The 23,124-nt window shown below is 36.8% G+C and overlaps 1 protein-coding gene across 1 annotated transcript in view; it reads left to right on the plus strand.

Moving 5' to 3' along the window:
* TBC1D8B (TBC1 domain family, member 8B (with GRAM domain)) overlaps positions 1 to 23,124 on the plus strand; it is a 112,193-nt gene that overhangs the window by 84,155 nt on the left and 4,914 nt on the right. Inside the window, exons 15-20 of the mRNA XM_006889896.1 lie at positions 11,979 to 12,047; positions 12,202 to 12,442; positions 13,175 to 13,240; positions 16,151 to 16,234; positions 17,553 to 17,609; positions 19,824 to 19,921. Coding sequence (XP_006889958.1) covers positions 11,979 to 12,047; positions 12,202 to 12,442; positions 13,175 to 13,240; positions 16,151 to 16,234; positions 17,553 to 17,609; positions 19,824 to 19,921 — 615 coding nt within the window. The remainder of the gene's footprint in view (positions 1 to 11,978; positions 12,048 to 12,201; positions 12,443 to 13,174; positions 13,241 to 16,150; positions 16,235 to 17,552; positions 17,610 to 19,823; positions 19,922 to 23,124) is intronic.

Below are 23,124 nucleotides of genomic sequence, written 5' to 3' on the forward strand. Positions count from 1 at the left end.
GAACGGGATGCGTGCCACATGGCGGGGATACCATGCCATCCTCGGGTAAAGGAAACTCGCTGTCACAGCGCCAGCTCGCCAGCTGGTTCCCAGGGCTGCCATGGCCAAGCGCTGGAGATGGAGGACGAAAGAGGGAAAAACAGCTCCGCAGAGCAAGGTCAACACCCACAGCCGTTGGCCGTTAGAAAGTTCCCGCTATTTCTAACTTTGAGGAAGCGCCAACAGCCTTCCATAGTGGTTTCACTATTTTACACTCCCACCAACAGTGAATAAGGGTTCCAGGTTCTCCACAAGCTTGCGAGCATTTGTTGTTTGATGCTCTGTTAAATTTTGCTATTCTTACTGGGGTGAGATGATACCTCATAGTTGTTTTAATTTGCGTCACTCTGAGGGATTTTTAACATTTCTTCATGTGTTTGTTCACCATCTTAAAGTCTTCTTTGGTGAAGTGTCTGTTTATATCATGTGCCCATTTAGTGATTGGGTTGTTTACCTTTATCTTGTTGCGGTGCTCGAATATTCTATAAACTTTAGCTAAAAGTCCCTTATCAGACATACCATTATTTAATTCCGCCCCCCCCCACCCCAGTCTGTAGCTTTCCTTTTTACCCTGTTGGAGAAGTTTTTGAATGTGCATAGGGATTTGATTCTTAGAAGTTCCCATTCATCTATTTTATCCTCTCCTGGTTGTAGGGTTTTCAGGATGCTTGGAAGACTGTTCATGTTGTGGATTAGGGCTTCTAGAGTTCTTCCAAGCTTTTCTCTGATGAAGTTTATATCCTTGGTTGCACGCCTAGGTCCTTGATCCACTTTGAATTGGTTTTTGTGTATGGAGTGAAATGTGAATCTTGCTTGAGTTTTCTGCTGATAGTTTTCTAATTTTGCAAACACCATTTGTTAAAGAGGCTATTGTTTCCCCACTTAACTGATTTCATCCCCTTGTCAAAGATGAGTTGACCATAGGTAGATGGGCTGATTTCTGGATTCTCAATTCTATTCCACTGATCTGTGTGTCTGTCATTGTGCCAGTACCATGCTGTCTTGACCACCACAGCAGTGTAGTAGGATTTAAAATCAGGGAGTGAGATGTGTCCTACCTTGTTTCTCATTTTAAGTGGTGCTTTGCTTATTGAGGGGTCTCTTTCCATTCCAGATGAAATTGGAATTTGCCTTTTCCATCTCATTGAAGAATAGAATTGGTATTTGTATTAGGATTGCATTGAACCTCTAAATTGCCTTTGATAGAATTGTCATTTTCACAATATTGAGTTTTCATATCCAAGAACATGGTATATTCTTCCATTTCTCCAGGTCTCTTTTTGTTTCTTGTAGTAATGTTTTGTAATTTTCTTTGAATAGGTCCTTTGTGTTTCTAGTTAAATTTATCCCAAGTATTTAATCTTGTGATTAGCTGTTGTGATGAGTATTGTTTTTCTTCGTTCCAATTCAGTATTCTCTTTGTCACTATAGAGAAATCCATCTGATTTTTGTATGTTCATCTTGTATCCTGCCACTTTGCTGAATTGGTCAACTATGTCCAGTAGTTTTCTTGCTGAGTCTCTAGGATTTTCTAAGTATACTGTCATAGCATCTGCACAGAGAGATAATTTTACCCCTTCTTTGCTAATTTGAATATCTCTTATTACCTTCTTTTGTCTTACTGCTCTCACTAAGACTTCCAATATAATATTGAATATGAAAAGTGATAGTAGGCATCCTTGCCTAGTTCCTGTTTTCAAGGGGAATGCCTTTAATATCTCTCCGTTGAGAACTATGTTGGCTCTTGGGTTTGCGTAGATACTTTTTACTATGTTAAGGAAATTCCCCTCTAATCCTATTTTGTTGAGTGTTTTAATCAGGAAAGGGTGTTGGATTTTGTCAAAGGCTTTTTCTGAATCAATTGATAGGATCATGTGGTTATTATCCTTTGCTTTGTTAAGGTGATGAACTACACTGATTGTTTTTCTTATGTTGAACTATCCTTGCATATCTGTTATGAATCTCACTTGGTCATGAATTTATTTTTTTATATGTCATTGGATTCTATTTGCCAGTATTTTATCTAGGATTTTTGCATCTATGTTCATGAGAGATATTGGGCTATAGTTTTCTATTTTGGTGGTGTTTTTACCTGACTTTGGTATCAAGGATATGTTTGCTTCATAGAATGAATCTGTAAGAATTCCATCTTTTTCTATTTCCTGAAACACTTTATGTAGAATTAATAAGAGTTCTTCTCTAAATGTTTTATAAAATTCACTTGTAAAACCATCTGGTCCAGGGCTTTTTTTTTGCAAGTTGTTTTATTACCTGTTCAGTTTCTTATTTTGTAATAGGTCTGCTCCGGTGTTTGATTTTGGTCTGTGTCAGTTTAGATAGGTTGTGAATTTCTAAGTATTTTTCCCTTTCCTGTAGGTTTTCATACTTCTTTGAATATAGTTTTTCATAACATTTCTTTGTTAACCTTTTAATTTTAGTTGTTTCTGTTGTGACATTTCCTGTTTCACCTCTTATTCAGAGTATTTGTGTCTATTTCTTTCCCCCCTTTTTTAGTTTTGCTAGTGGTTTGTCAATTTTAGTGACCTTTTCAAAGAACCAACTCCTAGTTTTTTTGATGGTGAAACCATCAAATTGTTTTTCTGCTTTCTATTTTATCTATCTATCTATCTATCTATCTATCTATCTATCTTATCCATCCATTTCTTTTCTTTTTTTTAAATTTAGGTTGTTTATTTTTCATTTCAGTGAACATCTACAGAGATTTTGGGATTCCATTCATTCATTGTTGCACCCTTCTCCCCACACAAACCCCTCCCCCCCCATTTGCTCCTCTCCTTGAAAAGCAAAAGAAAAACTCCCCCATTGGTACACAATACCCCCCCGCACCTCCCCAAACCCCACACCCTAGCCCCAAATATAATCCACTCTGCAACCCTCATTGCATACTCCTACGATAAAAATAATGCCCTAAAATATAATACTTTTAGACTATTCTCTCCCCCATAGACTTCAATGCCATCAAATTGTTTTTCTGCTTTCTATTTATTTATTTTCTGCTTTTCTATTTATTTCTGCCCTGATTTTTATAATTTCAGTTTTTTAGAGGGTGTCAGGTTTTCTGGCTCTTCTTTTTCAATTTATTGGCGATGTTGAGTTAGAGAATCAGTTACCACTTTTTCTTGCCTTTTGATGTGTTTGGTTATTGTTATAAATTGACCTCTGATTCCTGCTTTGGCTGTTTCCCAGAAATTTTTGTAAGTTGTGGTTTTATTGTCATTTGTTTCAAGAAACTTTTTTTAAAAGGGTTGCATATGATTTCATTTGGCTAAAAGCATGCTAATAACATGCTTGAAAAAAGAAACTTTTTCATTTCAATTTTTATTATTTTTCTATTGCCCACTCATGTTCAAGCAAGGTGTTGTTTACCTTATAAATGAGTGGTTTTTTCCTCTTTTATCTTCTTTTACTTATTTCTAATTCTGTATCATTGTGGTCTGAGAAGATGCTTTGTATTCTATGTTTTTACATTCTTGACCTTGTGACCCAAAGTGTGATCTGTTCTGGAGAACATTTCAAGCATTTTGGAAAAGAAGGTATACTGTGCTTTTGGGGGGGATGCAATAACCTATATATATCTATGAGATCGAATTGGTTTATTATGTGGTTTAATCTTCAGCATCTTTATTGAGTTTCTTTTTGATACTTCTATCTTTTCTTGAGAGTGGTGTATTAAAGTCTTCAACTACTATAGTGGTGTTGTCTATTTCCTTTTTCAGTTTTGTTAATGTTTGTTTAGTTTTTTTCTGGTTTTATTTAGTGACTTCTTAAAATTAATTTTAATGAAAGTTTACAGAGACTTTGGATTTCCATTTATTCATTGTTGCACTTTTCTCTCTGCCCAACCTTCCCCTCAGTTTGTTCTTATCTTTGAAAAGTAAAAGAAAAATTTTTTCATTGTTTTACAGTCCCTGCACCCAAGTCCACTCTACTGTGCAGCCTTCGTTCTAGACTCCTTTCATGACAATAATACCTAATCATATATCTCTTTTAAACAGTTCTCTCCCTCACCTGTTTCAATGCAGTATACATAATTTATCCCATCTTTCTCAGTCTTCCCCAACTTCTATGTCAATCCAGTTTTAAAACAGTTACACTATGCAGCATTTGTTCTTTTGTGACTGAGATACTTCACTCAGCATAATATCCTCCACAGTCACCCATTTTGAATAATATTTCATGAGTCCTTGTTTTTCAGTGTAGCATAGTATCCCATTGTGTGAATATACCACAGCTTCTCTATCCATTCATTTGTTGATGGGCACTTGGGTTGTTTCTAACTCTTTGCTATTGTGAACAAAGCTGCAGTAAACATGGGTGAGCATATATCTGCTTGAGTGGCAGTTCTGGATTCTTTAGGGTATATTCCCCGTAGTGGAATTGCTGAGTCAAATAGCATTTCTATTTACAACTTTTTGAGAAAGCACCCTACTGCCTTCCATAGTGGTTGCACCATTTTACACTCCCACCAACAATTAATAAGGGTCCAGTTTCTTCACAACCTCACCAACATTTGTTGTTTGCTGCTCTGTTGAATTTTTCTATTGTTACTGGGGTGAGATGATATCTTATAGCTGTTTTGTTTTGCATCTCTCTTAGAGCTAGGGATTTTGAACACTTATTCATGTGTTCATTTGTCATCTGAATGTCTTCTTTGGTGAAGTGTCTATTCATATCCTGTGCCCATTTTACAATTGGGTTGTTTATCTTGCTGTGGTGCTCGAGTATCTCTAAATTCTAGATATAAGTCCCTTATGTCATTGCCAAATATTTTTCCCCAGTCTGTGGCTTCCCTTTTTACCCTGTTGGAGAAGTTTTTGATGTGCATAGGGATTTGATTCTTAGAAGGTCCCACTCATCTTTTTTATCCTCTCCTGGTTGTAGGTTCACTCAGCTTTTTTAATATATATTCTCTCATTCTTCATTCTGCCTGGAATGTTTTTGTCTAGTAATTCTTCCACAACTTTCTCGGTACCTTTACTTACCTCTTCCTGTTCTGGGATTCCAATTATGCACATGCTATTCCTCTTGATGTTGTCCCATATTATTATTAGGCTTTCTTCTTTTTCCATCCTTTTTGATTCTGCTTTTTATTCCAGCAGATCAGTGGTGCAATTCTATCTTCTAATTTGCTGGTTCTGTGTTTCATATCTTCAACTCTGTTTATATGTCCCTCCAACATGTTGACAGCATCTGAAACATATTTTGGATTGTGGTTTCTTGTTTTTTTTCAGAACCTCTAATGCCTCATTTGTTTTATCTGCATGGTTTTGGATTTTTTTTTTAAGTTCCCCTTGGTTTTTGCTTTCAGTGCCCTGTAAGTTCTTCAGTTTTGTCTTTCATCCATTGAAAATATTAAATCATTTTTCTTTTAAATTCTGTGTCAGAAAGTTCCATCAGACTTTCTGACCTATAGAAATTCATTGATACTGTGTTACTTTTGGGGGATGACTAATTGTTTTGATTTTGTGTAGGATTTGAGGTAGTCTGGTTCTTATATGACATTGCTATGGTAGAGTTTGTCACACTCGAGGCAACTACAGGCTCTTGGTCTGATGTCACTCCTCCAGAGGAGGGTGGGCCAGTTACCCTGCCTGAGTTTCTCTCTGAACTTTTGACTCAAGGGAAGAATTGCTTTGGTTCTGAAGAGATAAGGCCTGTGAATAAGCAACCTCCAACTGCTGCAGCTAGGCCAGTTCAAGGTACTCGGGCTAAATAAAGCTTACACTTTGGGAGGGAAGCGGAAATGAAATGTGTTCACCTGTGATACTGTTATCTCTTGTGCAGTTCAGAGGGGTGGCAGTGAGTCATTCTCCAGACATTGGGGCTGGGTGTCCAGGCTGTGGGACCATGTCCTCCTGGTGGCAGAGGCGAGACTTTCAGGCAATAGGGGTGGGACTTCCAGGCAGCAGTGCTGGGACTTCAAGGCAAAGGGCTGGTGCTGGCCTTCCAGACGATGGGCAGGAGCATCCAGGCAGTGAGGCGAGGACCTTTAGGCAATGGGTCCAGGGTTCCAGGTGGCAGGGCCTGGGGGCCTCCAGTTGGAGTGGGGGGGACACCCCGCCAGGCAGCAGTGCAGCAGTCTAGTGCTCCAGGGAAAGACCAGTGCACACTAAGAAATTTTAAAGTAGAAATTTATGTAAATAAATTTTTTTCTGTCTCACACAGTTTATTGTAAATAATATTTAAAGTAGAAATTTATGTAAATATTCCCTTGTTGATGGATATTTAGTATGTGTCCACTTTTTTGTTCTTATAAATAATACTTTAGTGAAAAAATTCTATCTATATTCTTGCACATTTCTATAACTATCTCTATATGACAGGTACTTGCAAGTTGAAGCTGATTTAAAGAATATGTTCAATTTTGACCCAAAATCTTGTCAGATGGTAACCTCTAACAAGAGGAGATTTTTTTCTGCTTTTTCTCATGGACCAGTTGGTGGATCAAACTCCTGACTTTTTGGTCCACAGCCCAACACTTAATCCACTGTTTGTTGTTGTTAGGTGCTGTCAAGTCAATTATGATTCATAGTGAACCTGTGAACAAAAGCTCCGTTCTATCCTGCACCATCCTCATATTTCCTGACACACAAAGAGCCACTGCAACAGTCACCATGTCAATCCACCTGGTTAAGGGTCTTTCTCTCCTTTGTCGACCCTCCATCAGTCCCAGCATCATGTCCTTCTCCAAGGAATAGCATAGCCACATGCCCAAACTATGTGAGGTGAAGCCTCATCATTCTTGCCTCCAAAGAGCACTCTGGCTGCACCCTTTCTAAGACCTGTCTGTTCTTTTGTCTGTCCCTGGGATGTTCGTTCAGTGTTCTTCTCCAATACCACAGCTCAAAGCCCTAAATTCTTTTTCTGTCATCCATATTCACTGTCCAGCTCTCATATGTAAAGCAAGTAATCATAAAGCCTGAATCAGATGCACTTCCTCAATAATTTGAAGAGGTCCCTAACTGCAGATTTTCCCAGTGCAATACGTCTCTTTATTTCCTGACTGCTTTTACCAAGGGTGTTAATTGTGGATCCAAGCAAGATGAAGTTATTGACAGTTTTGAACTCTTCTCTATCCATCATGATATTGCCTGTCAGTCCAGTGGTAAGAATTTTCGTTTTCTTGACATTGAGATGCAATTCATACCAAAGGCTGCATTCCTTGATCTTCTGCAAAAAGTACTTCAAGTCGTCCTCACGTTCAGCAAGCAAGGTTCTGTCATCTGTCTCCCTCCAGTCTCAATGTCACATTCTTTTTCATAGAGCCCAACTTTTCAAATAATTTGCTCAGCATACTGACTAAACAATTATGAAGAGATTATACAACCCTGACACCCTCCCTTCTTAATTTTAAACCATTCCGTGTTTCCCTGCTCTGTTCACAGAACAACCTCCTGGTCCAGGTATAGGTTTCACTTGAGCGCCATTAAGTGCTCTGGGATTCCCATTCTTCTCAATGTCAGCCACTACTTGTTATGATCCACACAGTCAAATGTTTTTGCACAGTCAATAAAACACAAGTAGACATTCTTCTGGTATTTTTTACTTTTAGCCAGCGTAAATCTGGCATCAGCAATAATATCTGTGGTGCCACAGCTTCTTCTAAATATTGCTTGAACTTCTAGCACTTACCTATCTATGTACAGTTTGAGCTGCTTTTGAACGATCTCCAGTAGTTTGCTTGCATGAGATATTCATGACAGTGTTCAATAGTTTCCACATTCAGTTTGAACACCTTTCTTGGAAATGTTAACAAACATGGACTGCTTCCAATCCATTGGCTAGACAGCTGTTCTCCAAATTTCCTAGCATAGACTAGTGAGTGCGTCCGAGGCTATATCTGTTAATTGAAACAAGTCAGTGAGTATCCCATCAGTTTCTGGGACTTTATTTTTTGCCAATCCCTTCAGTGCTACTTCCATTTCCATTTCCTTCTTCATTACCATATAGTACTTCCTGAAATGTTTTTGTTTCTTGCCATTCTTTAGATATTAGTAGTGTTAATTCTTTGTCAGATGTATTTTTGGCTAGTATTTTTCCCTAGTCATATTGTTTCTTTTTGTAATATATCTTTCAGAGTACACAAGTTTCATTCAAATTGTTATTGTAATGTTTAGTCTTTCTCTTTTTCCCTTCATGATATTTGTGCTTCCTGTGAAACTTAGCAAGACCTTTCCAATTTAACATTGCAGAAATCTTTCCTCTTCCTGGTTTTTATTACTGGCATTTCTCTCTTTTATCACTTTAATATACACCTAAAGTGTCTATTTTGTTTATGGTATGATAGGATTCTAATATTACTTTTTAAATTTGGGGATTTTGTCATTAAGTCAATTCAGACTTACAGCAACCCTATAAGATAGAGTAGTATGACTCCATAAGACCATATTTTAACTTTCTGTTGTGATTTCAGTTAGAGTTTACAGAGCAAATTGGGTTGTCATTCAACAGTTCATACACTTTATGTTTTGTAACATTGATTACAGTCCACCAGTATAATCACACTCTTCTCACTTCTTCCCTGTATTCTTGTCTCCATTAATCTCTTTATCTTATTCTTTCCTATCTTCTGAGCTTTATCCTTGGGCAAATAAATGCTTCTCCTTTTGCTCTTGTATGTTATTGTTGTTAAGTCTCAGGCGACTCATAGTGACCCTGTGAATGAAAGTCCTGGACAACTGTATAACTTTTGTCCTTTCTCCAGGTTCATAGGGTTTCCAGGCGCAAGCTATTATGGAAGTGGATGCCACTCCTGCTTCCAAGCTTTTTTAGTTGGGGAGCTCCACCAAACATTGTTAACCATGGGTAACCATTCTCGCATTTGACTCCTCAGTGTCACAGTGTTCCTGTTCGGCTTCACAGCAACCACGAGTGACCTTTGTACAGCAAGTGGACATACCAGGGTTATACGACGTAGAAGAATTTTTCACCAAAAACAATTAAAGGCAGGCCTGACGGCTGCAGAGTAGAGTCACCCACCTTTGGCTTAGGAGCATCGCTTTCTGTCCGCTAGGCCAATTGCTCTCTCTCTCTGCTTGTAGAGTTGATTTTTTTAAAGGAATGTGTTCCTCCCTGTTGTTATAGATCACCTTTTTGACCTATTGATTGGCTTGAATTTATTTCATGAGGGTTATTTCAGTTCCAGGCTTGAAAGGTAATTAAGGATTATAGTCTCAGGGGTTCTCTCAGTGTCTTTCAGATCAGTAAGCTTGATTTTTTTAAATATGATCTTGAGTTTTATACTCTATTTTTCTCCTACTCTACTTTCCATTATGACTCCTTTCAGAGCAGTCAACATTGCTAAACAAGCACCATCTGGCTCTTCTAATATCTTTTTTTCCTGCTGGAGGAAAATATCATCTATTGGTTAGTCTATTCTTACAGTATTGTTTCTCATATGAAAAATTCTTATATACATAAGTATATTTATTCTTAGACTCTTTTTGTCCCTGCAACAATACCATGTTGTTTAAATTATTGTAACTTTATAGTCCATTTTGAAATCTTAAATCCTTTGAGACTTTCAGATATCCTTTTCATATCTATTTCAATCAAATATTTATTTTAATGTCCTACAGATTTATACTTTTTTGGTCTAGATCTTACACATTTCTTGTTAGGTGTATTATAAGCCTTGTATGTTATGGTTTGATTAATATATTATTCCATTACATTTTCTGATTGATGTGCGTATAAAAGCAATTTGTTTGGATATGCTAAAGTTTTTAAGTATTTTTTTAAAATTTTATACTGATTTACATATAAAGTTCATAAAGTTTGTATACATTGTTTTCACACTGGATCTTTCCCCTTTCCTTTACCCATCCGTCCCTCCACCTATCAAATTGTGTGGCCCTATGAATAAGCCGCCCCCTTTGGATCCTTATACTCACTCTACAATAATGGGCTTATACAGTATTTGTCTTTATGAGACTGAGTTAGTTCTCTTAGCATAATGCTCTCCAGTCCCTGTAGTAATTTACAAAATCATTGCTCCTGCGTGCTACATAGTATTCCATTGTGTGAATGTGCTCATAATTTCTCAAACCTTTCGATTGTGCTTGGATATGTGGGCTGTTTCCTTGTTCTTGCAATGGTGAATAACACTGCTATGAACAGTGGTATACAAGTCTCTATTTGTGCCTCAGATGTGCCTACATGACACATTGATTAAAGTTTTCTTTTATTGTGCTAATAAAGTTAGGTTTCGTATCAGGATTGTGCTCACATAATAGAATTAATTTTTGAATATTCTCTATTTTTCTATGCGCTGCAATACTTTATATCACATAGGAATGTTCCATTAACTTAAAGGGGTTTCTTTAAAAAACAAACAAAAACACCCTGTAAAACAATCTCAATTTGCTGCTTCTATTCATACTATCTTACACTTTCTAAATTAATTTTGCTAATTTATATTTTTCTAGAGAATTATTATGAAATTAATGTAGACAGCATGGAGATAACTATATCAAACCTAACTCTCTCCCTCAATAACATCCACATTAAAAACTAATTTCTGTAAGGTCCAATATAGTCTATGATCTTTCACATACATCTACTAACTGCTCTACTGGGTCAGAAATCTATTTCAATGACCACATAGAACTATACTCACAGCTATGGGCTTTATAAGGGAAGTTAACGGATTATAGTTTAGGTTGGCAACAGGATACAATTCCTCAGTCCAGACAGTTTTTCTGGTGTATTCAAAGACCCCTTCACCTTCAACCTCACAGTTTAAGTCAGTGTTACAAAGTTTACTTAGACCTACCAGTTATGGCATTTTCCTTCCTTCTTCCAGTAAGCTTGAGTGAAGGCCCCTGGCTCCAGCTCCATGGGACAACCAACAGTCCCAAGTCAGCTCTGTGTCATGTCATTCTCTAGTTCTCTGGAGAGGTTGCTACTATTTTCTTTTAGATCCTAGTCTCACTGGTAATGGAATCACTGGCCTTGAAGGATGAGTGTTGCACTCCCTGCTTCTTCTTCCTTGCTGGTAGTGAGATTCTCAGATTTCTGCTACTAAAGCTGAACTTACTCAATTTAAACCAATTGGAACGGAATGGCAAGACTATCCAATCTTTTTGTAGATAGACGAAACACTTTATGTGCATGTTCCAACCCTGTCATGAGATAAAGTCAAAGACTTGAAAAGCCATTTTGAATAATAAATACTTGACACCACAATTAGTAATTTCACTTAAACATCTATTCTAGATGTATTGCTAGAAAGCTTATGGAATTCATGCAATCCATATATATGACACCTTTAATGACCTGTTTCAGTGTTTGAGAGAGCTCTATCAGACTAGTTAGTAGGAAGATGTGCTGCTGGTTCAAAGCCATGCAGTTTAAATACACAAAACTGCTTCTCAGGAGAGAAATAGAAACTGTAGCCTCTAAAAAACTACTATAATTTGAGTTGAATTGTATAAATGTTTATATTATCCCTTTATTTCTCAGTGATGTTTACTTGTGATTTATCACATTTACCAGAGATTTATCTATTTATTCCTTTCAAGTACCCAACTCTTGACTTTATTTATCTAGTCTCCGGGGACTTTAGGGGGGAAAATTGCCTATTTCATTAATTCTATCTTTTATCATATTTACCCTTACTTTTAGACTTCTTAAATAATACAATGATTGTATCACTAGTGCTTATTCTTCGTGGAGCAGTATAAAATTGAGTATTTTCAAACTTCTAGGATTATCATTTTTCACAGAGTGAGATATGCATCTCCCAGTGCCTTTGTAGTGTTTAGCTTACAACCCTACATGATGACTTGACAAATTTTCTTATGTGCTAAGGGTGAAGTATATGAAAATGTTTCCTTTCACACTGGGAGATATTTAAGCATAATCAAGATATTTTCTGTATTTTAAAGTTCTAAATTGCTTTTAATCTTTTTTTAAAGTTGCGTGTTGTATCACAAGATGTGAAAATGAACCTTCAGGAATTGGATGAACTTTATCTCATCTTTAAGGTAGATACTCTTCTCTAAATGAAAAGTAATGTTGTTTTAGGAGAAAATTATCACAAGTACTTGTAAATATTTTAACTACTGTGATAGAGATGTTTATAAGAAAAGGCTCTTCCTTTTCAGATGTAATGACCTTTTCCCCCTTTGTTCTTAATAGAAAGAACTGTTTGTTTCTTGTTATTGGTGTCCAAGTTGTCCAGTATTGAAGCACCATGACCCTAGTCTGCCATATTTGGAACAATATCAGATTGACTGCCAACAGTTCAGAGTATTGTATCACCTTTTGAGTCCCTGGGCTCATTCTGCAAACAGAGATTCATTAGCTTTATGGACATTCAGATTGTTGGATGAAAACTCTGACTGCCTTATAAACTTCAAAAAGTTCGCCTCTGCAATTGGTAGGATGCTATCCAATCTTTTTTTCTTTTTTAAAAGGGAAAAAAATAACCACAAAGTAAAACCTGTAAATTTTTAATACTGCTTGTTATCATGAAATTATATTACTCTGGGTTACATCACCTCCAGCTTGAGCAATAGCTAGACCTTGTTCCTGTGTCTGTTGCCAAGTCTAAGTATATTAATTTAATTTTGCTCCAACTTCCCAGAGAAGCAAAATGTTAGATGTGGGTGTTTCAGTGAAGAAAGAGAACAAATGACCTGGTTTTCCCACATTCAGGTGCATGGATGATACAGCAGAAGAATTTTCTACCTCAACATTTCATCTTAGAAAAGTGGTAGGGGACTAGCCAACAAACAGGTTGTACCCAGCTGCATCATTTATATCTTTACTTTCCCAGGTCATCCCAGCACACTTTGTACTTAGGGATTGCCCATTAAAAAGCACTTTTCTCCTAACATGAAGCATAAGGCCATGTTTCAAATTTTAAAAAAATCTGAAACTGGGGCAAAGGAAATCAACAGGAGAATGTATTACCCTCTGATAAAGGATATTTTCTTATATGCTTGGAGCGGATTTGGCTTGGTTGAGTAGTTGGTTAACTATTAACTTAAGTAACAAAGTTTTTAGTTCCTGGTTCTTGGGTAATATCTCTAGCCTTAATCTGTGTTGCTAGAGTTAATTGGATGTTCTTTGGATGCATGATTATTTACAATTGCATTTTATTGAACAGACATAATATACAATGGAAGTTTTACTGAGAAGCTTAAACTGCTTTTTAAGCTGCATATTCCTCCAGGTAAGATTTTAACAATCTTTTATGATGTACAGGAAGGTGCCCTCATGGTGTAGTGGTTTAAGTGCTCAGTTGTGAACTGAGAGGTCAGCAGTTCCAACCCTTCAGCTGCTTCAGGGAAGAAAAATGTGGCAGTCTGCTTTCATCATAATTTACAGCTTTGGAAACCCTATGAGGATTATTCTACTCTGTCCTATAGGGTTTCTATGAGTCAGAATAGACTTAACAGTAATGAGTTGGTTTGGGTTTAATGATGTAAAGAAGGAGTTTATTCCATTTTAATGAATATGATTACAGATATAATTCCATTTTAACAAATAACATACTTTTAATATGACATATAGTCTGATTCTTTGTGGTCCACAGATGTCCACTATTTTTACTGATGTAATGAATTCTGTGTAAGAGATTCTGTGTTAAATGGAGTTTTAAAAGTCAATTAGAGGCTAAATAGTTTGTATACAAAAGCTATATATCATTTGAATATTGGGATGTTGCATTTTATTGTTGTTGCTATTAGAGAATAGCATTTAGACAAATTGGAGACAAACTTCCAAACTTAAATAACAACAACCAAAAAACCAATCAACAAACACACACCTAAAAAAATTATTCAGAACTATAGGACGAGATTGTTGTTGTTATTGTTGTTGTTGTTGTTGTTAGATGCCATGGAGTCTACTTTGACTTAGAGCAATCCTATGAACAACAGATTTAAGCCCTAGCCTATCCTCACTATCTCTGATATACTCAAGCATGTTGTTACCTTCACTGTGGCAATCTATCTTGCTGAGGGATCGTCCTCTGTCACTTACCCTTTATCTTTCCTAACATGTCTTTTTCCATGGACTGGCCCCTCCTGACAAAGTGGTTGTTGTTGAGTACTATCAGGTTTGGAATTGGCCCCATAGCTCCAGCAGGTTTTCAGAGGCAGTCAATCACATGGGAGGAGACTTCCCATCATTCTCCCATGGAGGAGCTAGTGGAATTAAACCACGTAACTTTGCATTGGCAGCACAATTCCATATCACTAAGGTACCAGAGCTCCACCTGACAAGGTAACAGGGATAATAAGAATTGGAAAAGAAAGCAAAATAAAATCAACTTTTTACTGAGCATATTGTTTGTGAAAGCATTTATTTTACATCAAGGCTTCAAATCAAATTCACTCCAGTTCAACCTGGGGTATTTGTCTTTCCACCTCAGATATTCTGAATTCATATCTACACTTTAACATGTCCAGGTTATGTTTCTAAGTATATAAGCCTCTGTAGCAACCTACATGAAATGTAGATTTTGATTCCCTTTATCTAGGGTGGGAACACAGGGTCCAACTGGAATGAATGAGTTTGAAACTGGTTCAAAGCCCTGCTTTACATGCATTCTTTTATTTGATCTTCACAATAGCTAGGAGAGGTGCTATTATTCTTCCAGTTTTGATAAGGAAACCGAGAGTAGGGAAGGTTAAATAACTTGCTGAAAAATTACATATCTAATGAAATTGCATAGCTGGAATTCAAGGGGTTGTCTGACTCCAAAGTTCAGGTTTCTTGCTATTCTTAGCACACAATTCCAGTTTACATTAGTGTGTCCTACTGACTTGAAGAGACTACCTTTCTTAGCCTTGTCCAGTGCTTTAGGAAAGCAATGTTAGGTTTTAAACTGAAGACACATTGCAAAAGGTACCTTTTAGCTTAGATAAGGTGGTTATTGTTTTTGGCAGCACCTCATAATTCTTCTAAAGGGAGCTCTGGTGGCCTAATGAAAGGAGCTGTGCGGCCAACTTGAAGGCATGTGGTTTAAATCCTCCAGCTGTTCCATGGGAGAAAGAGGAGCAGTCTCCTCCCATGTAATTAACCACCTCTGAAAACTCACTAAATGGGGAGGGGGGTGGGCAATGGGTCAGTTCCAACTCAGTTGTACATAGCCAAAACAATTCTTCTAAAGTTACAGTTGGGTGCTCTTTGAAAAGGACTCTTCCCAGTATAGCCAAGAACTATTCATCAGACCAGAAAAACAAAGAAGGAGTAATCTTTTCACACGTTCAAATCACCAACACAACCTTAAAACTAAAAGGCAAATTTAAAAAATTTACCTTGTTAGGTCAAATTGTTCTTAGAAGGTCTAATACTGCCATCAGATACATTTCACTTATTATTATGTACTGTCGGTTCCGACTCATGACTAACCCTCAAATGAGAAGAAACTGCCCATCTTTCTCCCAGGGAGCAGCTGGTGGGTACGAACTACATGCCTTTGGATTAGCAGAGCAATTCTATACCACTAAGCCATCAGAGCTATCCATTAAAGCACAAGTAAAAGTGAACCAAAGCGTGAATCTTCATGTTTTCTTCGTTAAATTTTTTATCTACCTAGTGTATGACTTTAACACTTAATCCTTATTGTCTTCAAAAATAATTTAGAATATTACAGTCCCTCATTTTGTTACTAAAGTGTTTTAATGACTAAGGTTACATTTTCAGAGATTTCCACATGCAGATTTTCTTATGTCAACTTGTAATGGCTCTCAGAAAACTATAAAAAAACTCATTGCCATCAGGTCAGAACTGACTCATAGCTGGCCCTCCAGCAGGTTTTTGGACACGGTAATGTACCAGAGGAGACTGCCCATTTTTCTCCTGCAGAGCAGCTGGTGGATTCAGACTTCCAGAGAGGCATCATCTTTGGGTTAGAAGGACTATTACCTATACAGGCTATACCACCAGAACTCCCTGAGGAGAAATATTAGAACTCAAAATAACAGAGAACTTTTTATTCTTTGTTAATAAAATAGCACCACTCAGTGAATGTCCTCTTTTTAGACCCTGTAACGCCCTACCTGACTCTGACCCATTGTAGTCCCCATCTTTGTCTCCCACATCATAAAGACACATTTGGGTTATCTGTTTTCAGCTTATACTGATGTGAAGTGTCAGGACCCTTCAAAAGGAGATGACCTTTCTGAGGAAGAATTACTTCATTTCAGTCAGCTGAAAGGTAAATTTCTGTTTAGAAAGGTATCTATGTTGATAATTGGTCTCAGAAATATCCCTACCTTGGGTTGTCTTAACCCAGCTAAAAGTAGTAAAATTTGGGTCAGTTATACTTCTGTTTTACCATAGTACTTGACACAGTGGAAAGAGTCCTGGTAGTGCAGTGGTTGTGCTTGACAGCTGATAGGTTAAAATCTGCTAATTACTCCATGGGAGAAAAATGTAACAGTCCACTTCTGTAAAGATTTCTACCTTTGGTAATCCAATGGGCCAATTCTACTCTGTCCTGTGTGAGTTGAAATGTACTTGAAAGTAGTGGATTTGGTAGGTAGCCTACTGTTGAATTCCTGGTAAGTAGTCCATAAGTATTTGACTGATGAACCAAACTGAACTTTTGGATTTTGATTTATGGAATTTCCTGTTCACTGGAGAGTTCATAAAAATGAATTTTTATTTCCATTAGCATTTCCATCTAAAGCATTGTTGATTGCCTTCTACTTGAGCATGACTCATTGCAACCCTTATATGAACAAAAGGCCTGAAGCCCTTCTTCAACTGTTGAATTTTCTCAAAGTTCATAGAGTTTCCAGAGGCATGTTATTTAGGAAGTGGGTGCCACTCCTGCTTCCAAAGTGTATCAGGCCATTTTCATGCCTGGTTAAATATCATGAAATAGAATCTTTCTTGACTGATGGTCATAGTTATTCAGGAAATACTTATAAATTGCTGTAGGTATAAAATACAGGGATGAAGCTGTGTGCAAGTCATAATTTGGAAGTGATACAAGTTTATTTTTCTGCTCTTTGCTTTGGTTTCATAAATACTCAGTGTCTTTTTGGACGAATGAGGTCTGATTAATGTATATTTTTGGTTACTTTATGTTAAATTATTTAAATGTTAAGTTTCAAGAGACCATTTGTTATTAGCATTGTTATGTGCCCTTGAGTTGAAACCAATTCATCAGTGATCCTCTAGTGTGTTTCCAGAGGCTGTAAATCACGTGGAAGGAGATAGTGCATCTTTCTCCCATAGAGCCGCTCGTGGATTCGAACCACATGCCTTTGGGTTGGCAGCACAACTCCTTACCACTAAAACACCTAGAGCTTACATATTGAAAAAAATATTTTGTATACTTCTAGGATTTTTTTAAATATAATTTTTCCCCCTCAGCATTCTTTTTTTTACAGTGAAAGTTCTTAACTACTTATCTCCTGATGATAAGTCAAATCAGCAAAAAATGACTTGATGAATCAAAGAAAGTAACATGCACTATTATGCTAATTTCACACTTATTAAATGTCTTACAAAATATTTTCCTCTAGTTTCCAGATCTACAGATGAAAAGGAGACAGAATCAGTAAAAAGTAGCCCTGAAAAAGGTACCATGCTAGGATCATTTAATTTTGTTTATTATGTTAGCATTTTCGTAAACAGGATTAACTTCCCAGGGAGAAAAAGTCAATCGTTTTAAAGGCTATTTATTTGTCCTCAGAGCTTTGTACTGGTTTAACAGTTTATTTTCCTCCTTCCAATATTTAAATTTTAGAAAACGTAATGGTAAATTAACTATATGAACTTAATTTTACTATTTTAAAAACATTTCTTTTTAAGTACAAAGGTAATATATAATCCTTATAAAAGGAATTGATACAGTACAGAAGTCCTCAAGTCCCCTTCCCTGAGGTAAATGCTGACAACACTTTAGTTTATATCCTTTCCAGACCTATATACATTTTTAATACAAATTAAAAATATTTCCGTAAATATTGCTCTACAATTCAATCACTAGATTTTGCTATATAACATGTATAGTTCTTTTATGTCTGTTCTGTTGGACATGACTCTTTTTTAATGGGTAGAATAGTCCATCTTTTTCCTTGTATCATAACTTATTTTTTTTAATTTTTTTATTTTTGTGTGAGTGTACCGTCAAATCAGATCTGACTGGTACAGGAGGAGATTGACCCTCCTTTTCCCGGCAGAGCATCTGGTGGATTTGAACCATGTGCCTCTGGGTTTGTAGTTGCAGCTCCTTGCCACTAGGCCACCAGAGCTCCCCGTATCATAACTTATTTTTTAGTTGTATTACAATGTGTTTTTACAACAATAAAAACAAAGTAGAAAAAGAAAAAAAATACTTAGTAAGGATCTTTTCAATATTATCTCCAGTTGATTTCCGTATTTCCATCCAGTTTTCTAAGGGATCCTAAAAATATGTTGTTGTTGTACCATAAAGTTGGAATCGACCCATAGTTGGCCCTCTAGTGGGTTTTCAGAAGCAGTTAATTGCATGGGAGGAGATTGCCTATCCTTCTCCTGCAAAGCAGCTGGTAGCCTTGAACCACATGCCTTTGGGATTAGAGTGCAGCTTCTTGCCACTAGGCCACCAGAGCTCCTTTAAATTAAAAATGTATTAATACAGTTGCAGTTCTCTCAACTGTTAGCCCCCTGCCTTCACGCTTTCTGGCCCAACTCCCATTCCTGTGTGTCCCCATCTCTGTCTTTTCCTTTGGTCGACAACATTTTGGCATCTGGACCAGGGACCAGAAGAGGCGGTGGTTTCTCTCTCTCTCTCTTGCATACACCAGGAAACCGAAAGGGAATTCACTCAGGGATGAAGAGAACAAAAAGCACGCAAGAGTGAATCCTGAAGAAAAGAAATCAGACTCGTCTTGATGACCACATAATTATGCTTTAAGAAAAGGAGGGAAATGTGGGAAGCTGAATATCAAATTTAATATTAAAAATAGACCAAATGCTATATCAGGATATGAGGGAGACATAATACAAGCTAGAATTCACCCTGTAGCACTAAGGCAATCCTTAAATGTTTGCAGGGGTAAGCATTAAGGCAATCCTTAAGAGTCTACATAATTCTTAGTTTGTATTTACTGAATCCCTCCCTCCTGAGATAAGCATAGGTAAACAATAGAGAAGAATTTACAAAAGACTTCCCCATTATCCTTTGTTTTTTCTTGTGATTTTCTTTTGTTTACCTTCCTGATGATTCTCAATAAAAACCCAGAAAGGCATAGCATAGGGGCTTCAGTTCTCCCAGCTGTTAGCCCCCTGCCTTCATGCTTTCTGGCCTGAGGCTCACCCCCCAAAATTACTAATACATTGATAACAATAACATCTAGATTTAATCCTTTTAAAGAGTGAGTGAATAAAGTGATGGCTCGAATTTTTTTTTTAAAAAGCCCCTATAAAAAAAATTTTTTTTAAAAAAAAAGCCCCTATAGGCCACTATGGTGTATGCATTTGTAGAATGTAATAGACAAGCCATTTTTAATTTCATGCTATGTATGAAAATGTTTGCATGCAATTTGCATCATTAAGCTATGGTGTACTGTCTTGTTCTAAATGCATCTGTTTTTCCTTTCTTCACATTATTCCTGTTCTCAACTTACCCAAATTAATTTTTTTTTTTTAGATACCCCTGGGTAAAATAAAACCAGATTTGACTGGATTTTTTTTAGATGAACTTTTTCATTTTAGTAAAATGTGTTTAAATCAGAGTTATTCTTTTTTGAGATCTGGGGAAATATAATGGGCTGCTTTTTATCAGATGGATTTTTATTCCTTTCATTTAGGCAAAGGCAAAGTTGATATTCAAGCATACCTAAATCAGTGGCAAGAGGAGCTTCACAAAAAAGAAGACAGCATTAAAGATTTGCCCAGAATGAATCAGGTATAGTATTTTGAAAGAAAATTCTAGGTTCTCATGTTTTGGGTGCATTTGAGAGTATTCAACACTAAAGAGCTTCATCTTGTTGTTATGTACCCTAATGTGAAACCAACTCAAAACCGACCCTCCAGCAGCTTTTTAGAGGCTCCAAATAGCAAGAGAAGGAGATTGCCCATCTTCCTCCTGCAGAGGGACAGGGTAATTAGAACCACAAACCTTTGGGTTGACAGTGCAACTCCCTATCCACTAGACCACCAGAGTTCCCTTAAAGTAACTAAATAAGATTACATTAATCTCTGTGCTATCTCTAGAACTTTCAGATAAGCACAGAAGAGTAAGAATATATTTTTAAATACTTTAAAAAAAATCTTATCCTTAAATGCATCTTTATGTTTCAGTACAAGTCCTATGTTAAGAATAATATTTGTCACTGTAGAAAAGATGTGTAATAACATAGAGTTAAGTGCTTTCTCCTCCAGGTTTCTTGAAAATGTTCAGTAAACATTTTCAATACCTACTAGTTGCCACTACTAGCTTTTGGAAATAGAGAATTACTAAGAGAGATCTAGCCCTGATTCCTAATGAGCTTGTATTTCAACATGCACAAACTATACTAATGACAACTTTTGATAACAAATCAAAATCTCTCTCTTTCTCACACACTATCCAGCCTTAAGATATTCTTACATACTTTTAAATTAAATCTACACCACAACAAGATAAAGGTAAATAATCCAATAGAAAAATGGGCACAGGATATGAACAGGCACTTCACCGAAGATGAGATTCAGATGGCTAACAAACACATGAAGAAATGCTCAAAATCCCTAGCCCTAAGAGAAATGCAAATTAAAACAACTATGAGATATCATTTAACCCCAGTCAAAATAGCAAAATTTAACAGAACAGCAAGCAACAAATGCTGGCGAGGTTGTGGAGAAACTGGAACCCTGATTCACTGTTGGTGGGAGTGTAAAATGGTGCAACCCCTGTGGAAAGCAGTATGGCGCTTTCTCAAAAAGTTGCAAATAGAGATACCATTTGACCCAGCAATTCCACTACTGGGAATATACCCTGAAGAGACCATAGCTGACATCCAAGCAGATATATGCACACCCATGTTTATTGCAGCTTTGTTCACAATAGCAAGGAGTTGGAAACAACCTAAGTGCCCATCAACAAACGAATGGCTAGAGAAGCTGTGGTATATTCGCACAATGGAATACTATGCTGCATTAAAAAACAAGGAACTCATGCAATATTATTCAAAATGGTTGACTCTGGAGAACATTATGCTGAGTGAAATATCCCGGTCACAAAAGGACAAATATTACATGATGCCACTGTTGGGGAGAGACTGAGTAAGATGGGTTCAATAATGTATACTGCACTGAAACAGAGGAGGGAGAAAACTGTTTAAAAGAGATATGTAACTAGGTATTTCTGTCATCACAGGAGACTAGAGCGAGGGCTACATGGTGGAGGGGACCTGGGGGAGGGTTTGTAAAACAATGAAAGAATCTTTTCTTTTACTTTTCCATAATTTTTGGACTCAAGTACTTATAACTTGTTAGTCAAATTTGAGCCTTCTAGGTTGCAACACCCCCATGATACATCTTCAAGGATATGAACATGTACGGCCAAGCACAATCAATAAGAGTGCATCTAAATCCCAAAATCAATCTCCATAATAGTCTATGTGTTTCCTACTGTCAAAGGGGCCCTTTAGAGTAGTGAGAGAAGATCTTCACCCTGAAACCCACAGCGTCCCTTTTCAGCAGGAAGTAGCTAAGAGAATACGCCATCCCCTTTTCCCTATGACTCAGGGTGAAGTCTCTCTCAGGGAGGAGTGATAGGGAATGGCAAAGGACACACTGACAAAGAAGATTAATCAGAACTGGCTTTGACAAGCACTGTGGCATTTGGACAAGAACAAACTGGGAGGAGGGTAGAGAGAATAGTGCAACAAGGAATGAATGGAAACCCAAAATCTCTGTAAATATTTATGAAAATTAATAAAATATAGAAAAAAAATAAATCTAGATCTCACAGATAATGTGGATCTCTAAAACTTTACCAAAGTGAATCAAGTAACTTCCTATTTCTCAATGAACTGAGTAATTTGACAGTTAAATAAGTATTTTTTAAATGAGTTATTATGACATATTTACTTCTGCATTATTGTGAATGAGCACTACAGCCGCCTAAGAAAGATAGATGATTAAAAGTTACAATTCTGTTGCAGTATATTTTTCTCAAATTATTTTTAATTTATTTACAGATACCTTTTTTTAAAAAAAAAAAGTATAATTTCCATTTTCTTTTCAGACAAGTTTTTTCTTTAGTCTTCAAGGAATCAAATGCTTACATGGGCTTTGATGATGGTTGTGGGGCAGCACCTGAAAATCTAAATCTGAATAAAGTTATTCTGTCCTGGGCTTCACGAGAACTGTTCCTCACCACCTTTCTGTGAATTTCACAACTCACACAACAGTGTAGTTTCACATAGAGCTTTGGAAGTACATATGCATTGAAGACACTCACTTCAGAAATGTCCCTGACAGCAGCTACCTCTAATATATTTTGAATTACAAATGTTTTTAATTAATTTTAGTGAAAGTTTACAGAGACTTTGGGTTTCCATTTATTCATTGTTGCACTTTTCTCCCTGCCCACCCGTCCCACCCGCCAATTCAGTCTTCTCTTTTAAAAGTAAAAGAATTCTTTTATTGTTATACAGTCCTTCCCCCCAAGTCCACTCCACTATGCTGCCATCATTCTGGACTCCTGTCATAATATATCCCTTTTAAACTTTCATTCATTCATTGTTGCACATTTTCCTCCCTTACCCCCAGTTTACTTTTTTAAAAAAAAATTCTTTCATTGTTCCATAATTTCCTCTCTCCCCCTTCCCCCAGTAGACTTTGCTATACACCTCTGGACTGTTTTCCTACAAATAATGCCTAATCATGTATTCCTTTTAAACAGTTCTTCCCATCATCTTTTCCAGTGCAGTGTTCTTTATTTATCCCTTTTTCTTAATATCTCCCCAACCCCCATGTAAGTCCTGTTTCATAACAGTGGTGTTATGCAGTATTTGTCCTTTTGTGACTGAGATATTTTACTCAGCATAATGTCCTCCAGGTTCACCCACTTTGTATAATATTTCATGAGTTCTTTGTTTTTCAGTGTTGCATAGTATTCCA

This window comes from Elephantulus edwardii, unplaced genomic scaffold (genome assembly GCF_000299155.1).
Source record: "Elephantulus edwardii isolate Elephantulus edwardi_28Jun2011 unplaced genomic scaffold, EleEdw1.0 scaffold00083, whole genome shotgun sequence".
Lineage (NCBI taxonomy): Eukaryota > Metazoa > Chordata > Mammalia > Macroscelidea > Macroscelididae > Elephantulus > Elephantulus edwardii.